Raw genomic sequence first — 4,480 nt, forward strand, 5'->3', positions numbered from 1 at the left:
TCTACTGAACAATCCAGAAAGGTGCCAAATCAATGAACTCAACAAATACACCTTTTCATTCTTTGGAAGAAAAAAATTTCTACCACAGTGAGTCACAGAGGTTCATGGAAGAAAACCACCTGTCAGTCTAGCCATTCTCAATCCAGTCACTTTGACAGGGGAGAGATTCTACTGCTGCAGTGAGTGTTACTTGGTTCTGTACCTTCCCAAAGCACTGGGGTGATGGGAGGTAGACTGGGAGAAAAAAAGGAAGGTGACAGAGGAAAAGAGAAGAACTGCAGTATTCACAAGACTGACTGCTTATTGTCAAGGCACTCAGAACCCTAACATTAAAAGCTTGGACTGTTTTTGCCACACACTTGAGTACAAGTAAAGTTAACAGTGTAGGTTTCAAGTCATGTTACATGGAAAAAGCAAGCAGAAGATTCTTTTTTTTTTTCTATGTACAAAAACCTTGTAATAGACTACAGCTACTACTCAGCAATTAAAAAAATTCATATGTGTTAAGGAATCCACACATCCCCTGGCAAGTCTCTTTATCCCCAGTACATTAATGATTTTAGTGTTCTGAAAATAGCATCAATATCAGCACACCTTATTATGACAAATCTTTTCAAGGAGCTTAAACAGTTTTTCCATGCTCCAATGAAGTTATTACTGTACACTGAAACTTCAGCACTATCGCAATCCTTTTTCTCTCTCTCTCACCCTGACCTCACACCTTGTTTGTTTCATTCCCCACCTCACAGAGGTATCTTAATGCTCCCCATTGGAAATGGCAACAGTAACGCCTTCAGATTCTGTTGTTGCAGGGATTCTTGGCACTTTCTTAGCAGGGCTTGGGATGTGCTAAGAAGAAGGGAAAAAACACATTAAATACAGTTTTCCAGTTCAGACATTCATACTTCATGGCTAGTCCAACTCTCAAACAACGTTCATGCTACACTGGACAGCTTGAGTCTTAAACTGGTCTCAAATCAATCAAATTGGTCACGCTTCATGCAAACTGATTACACGAAAAGAGCCAGTGCGTTCTTGTTCCATTCTCGTGCAGTTTCACTCTTGCTATAATAAAATGTACTTTTTAAAATCCCATGTTCAATTTTTTACTTCTGGCTTATATGTTGCATATGTTAACAAAGTATTTAATATAACTTGTTAAACCACTTCCTCTTTCAACTTACATGCACATGCCAAGACAAACACATAAACCATGCCGCCATTTATATCAAACTTTAAAAGAGTGCCGACTGTTCACCTCATGAACAACGCCTGAGCGGACAACTTCAACTCCTGCCTCCAGAGGTCCATCACCCATGAGCGGGCGCCGCGCGTAAGTTCTCCTGTGTTTTTCATCCACACGCACAAGGTACCACGTTCCCTCAAAGAGATCTTCTACTGAACACTGTGGAATATAGTTGGCTGTAAAAAATAGAGTAACACACTGTTAGTTGGTTCCTGGTGAGAGTTTTACACAACACAGGCCTTTGCAGTTTGGATGTGATGCGACAGAAAGAGCAAGTCTGCATTTTCATTTCAGCCACACTGGGCCAATGAACACAAGCTATTGGGAAGCAGAAAGGGTCGGACGCTTCCTTCATTCTACACCCTAACCATTTAAAGTAATGAGAATTAAGTGAAGAGCATTTTGCTATAAGACTAGGAATGACTTTTTATTTATGAAGTTCTTACCCAAGTGATGTGTTTCCTGTCTAATCTTCATGTTTTCAGCAAAGATATCAGGTGCAATACATTTTCTCGAGTCAAGTCTTGTTTTGAGATCAGAAAGGCTGGCAGTTATTTTGTCCAGTGCAGAACCTACAATATAAAACCATCATGTAATGTAGCACCAATGCTGAGAACTGAATGCTAGCATGTTAATATTTCAAGCCCATTCAAAATATTTTGCATTACAGAAGCTAAACTTTCAGTCACTTAAGTATATTCCCAATTACTCAAACAAAATGCTAACAGGGTTTGAAGATAATTATTTATTTGCCCAAGGAGACGCCTGAACATTCTCTGGAGCTGAAACATCTTCGGTTTAACATTACTGTCATTAGCAGTTACTCTGGTTTACTTATGCTGATAGGTTGTGTAACTAAGCCTTTAGAGGCGAGCTGTGCAAGGGATTTAATTACGATATCTTCCTTTCACTCACCAGGAGTGGCATCCTGTGTAACTCTGATGGAATACAGCGTAGCAGCAAAACCAGAGCCATATGAGAACACACTGATTCTCTGTCCTGCGAGCTGCTCTGGGGGGTACCTGCAAATCAAGCAACAGTTGTTTAAGGTCCAAATTAAACCAAGGTGTCAATTTTAAATAACTAGAAACTGCACCTAGCTTAGAAAAAAGCAGCCAGCAAATTATATTGATCACAATACACATTTAGCATGCCTTGTGCCTAAGTGATGACTTTTAAGAACAGGATTTCAAACACTGCTGTTACATGATGAGTTCCAAAGCTGCCTAAGCAAAGCAGAACAAGAAAATGCCCAGAATATTATTATCTAGAAGGCAGCCAATCATCATTCTTAAGTGACCTAAAGCCTAAAATGAACAACCACATCCTGGAATGCAAAGTCACAATAAAAAAGGAAGGACCAAAGAAGGATGGTTTAATTTAAACTTAACATGACTTTGTAAAAGTCTGTCATGACAAAAAAATGAAAAAAAAACCCAAACAAAAATACCACCAAAACCCAAAGATTTGTTAAGTAAACACTAATTTAATTTTGCTTTGCTTCTTATAGTGGAACAGAGAAGGCGATGTAGATAAGGAGGTGGGAACTGAGGCTGAGAAGAAACACATCACGTTACAAACAAGACCCTACTGGAGAAGGCAGTAAGCAGCTGTTTCAGTTCAGCTTCTGACACATAAATTTTAAATCCTTTTGTCACTTAAACTGGTTGTGTATGCAGAGTATTTTTAACTTTAGTCTTGCTACTTAAAGCAATCTAGCAGGAAAAGGCTTCCTACTGCCAGGTGGTACTTTTACAGAAGGCTTTCTGAAACAGAAACATTTTATGTGCTACATATAAAAAGCAGTTACTTTCTTTTTTCCAATTTTATGCTTACTGGGCTAGAAGAGAGGCAAGGCAACCATAGACTGAAGGGGTATACATATTTCCATTTTGATTGGATACAAGCAACGAAGCTTTGGTTTTCTGATTGAAGAGCTCTGCACTAGCTTTCATAAAAGCTTTTTCCACATCTCTGTCAAAGTATGTGTCTTCAAGTTTTACATCCCTATTAAAACAAACAAACAAAAAACAGATTCAGAAACAGCTGCTAAAATAGCAGAAACTAAAGACACACCTTGGCTGTGTAATAAATTAAGATTATGTGAATAAGGAAGAGAGCAGCCATTCTCACCTGAAAGCTTCCAGACCACTGAAAATACCATCTGTTGTTTCTGGGTTCTGGTCACTGAGAAAGTCATTCAGCAACAGTCTAGCCACAGATTTCTGTACCAGTTTACAGTAGGGAGAATGAAAGATCATGAATCCAAAGTCATTCAAGGTGAAACGTCTGTCTGTCCCCTCTGGAAGCAGCAGAAATGTTGTGTTACAACTTACGTTTAGTACTCACTTCAACTATGAATACAAAATAGGGGCATGGCAGGATAGCAGCCATCATATCACACCAGCATACAAGAGAAAACTGTCAGAACATTACTGGCAAGTTCACTTCAAACACTGCTGCTCCTTCTATTTAAAAATTATCTTCTTTACAGGTCATGTGCACCAATTAACAAACATTTGCCCTTCTTCTGTAAGAAAAAGGTGTAAGCTTAACAGAATCTCAATTCTCTACCCAGCATTTTGAATTAAGAAATAATCTGCTTCATTAACTAATCTTCAAACCTTAGTACGTGTGAAGCAACTAATAAATATATGGAGTTAAAAAAATCAGTATCATAATAACATTTAAATATTAACCCCAATATCTTTAGAGCCTGAGTGAAGAGGGGAATAATATGCTCTTAAGCAAGGTCTTATTTGTAATGCTAACAAAAGCCTGTAAAGACTACTGCTTACTGACGATCCAGAACTGAAATAAGACTTTTCTTATGTGAGAGAGCAACCGTTTCAATCGCCTCAGAATACACACAAACACTAAGAAAAAGACCGTGTACTAGTCTTTGGATTGGATGCTAAAACTTGAAAATACATTGTGTAGTTACACATTCCAGCATCAGCCAAGTCTTGCAATATCATCAGATGAGGCTACATACCCTTTTGCCACTGGGCGTGGATTTTGTTGCGATAGACAGTATAGCAGCGATCTAATGCACTGAGGTAGCACTGTATAGACAGTTTGCCATCAACTACAGGATATTCAGAGACCATATCTGGTTTATAGAAGTCATACGCATGCTGCATGTGGGTTCCACGCAATCCTGATGGACAGAAATTGAAAATTACTTTATTCAGCTGCTTTGAGTCAATTTGAATACACGACTTAACGCATGTA

At 38.6% G+C, this 4,480-nt stretch overlaps 1 protein-coding gene across 1 annotated transcript in view; it reads right to left on the reverse strand.

Annotated features, from left to right (window-relative positions):
* Window positions 1-436: 436 nt before the first annotated feature.
* HMGCS1 (3-hydroxy-3-methylglutaryl-CoA synthase 1 (soluble)) overlaps window positions 437-4,480 on the reverse strand; it is a 5,383-nt gene continuing 1,339 nt past the window's right edge. The window contains exons 3-9 of the mRNA XM_010084031.1: window positions 4,242-4,406; window positions 3,380-3,548; window positions 3,083-3,253; window positions 2,162-2,268; window positions 1,693-1,818; window positions 1,259-1,422; window positions 437-849 (exon numbers count right to left, since the gene is read on the reverse strand). Of these exons, the coding sequence (XP_010082333.1) occupies window positions 757-849; window positions 1,259-1,422; window positions 1,693-1,818; window positions 2,162-2,268; window positions 3,083-3,253; window positions 3,380-3,548; window positions 4,242-4,406 (995 nt within the window). The 3' untranslated portion in view covers window positions 437-756. The remainder of the gene's footprint in view (window positions 850-1,258; window positions 1,423-1,692; window positions 1,819-2,161; window positions 2,269-3,082; window positions 3,254-3,379; window positions 3,549-4,241; window positions 4,407-4,480) is intronic.

Source organism: Pterocles gutturalis, unplaced genomic scaffold (assembly GCF_000699245.1).
Source record: "Pterocles gutturalis isolate BGI_N339 unplaced genomic scaffold, ASM69924v1 scaffold23245, whole genome shotgun sequence".
Classification (NCBI taxonomy): domain Eukaryota; kingdom Metazoa; phylum Chordata; class Aves; order Pterocliformes; family Pteroclidae; genus Pterocles; species Pterocles gutturalis.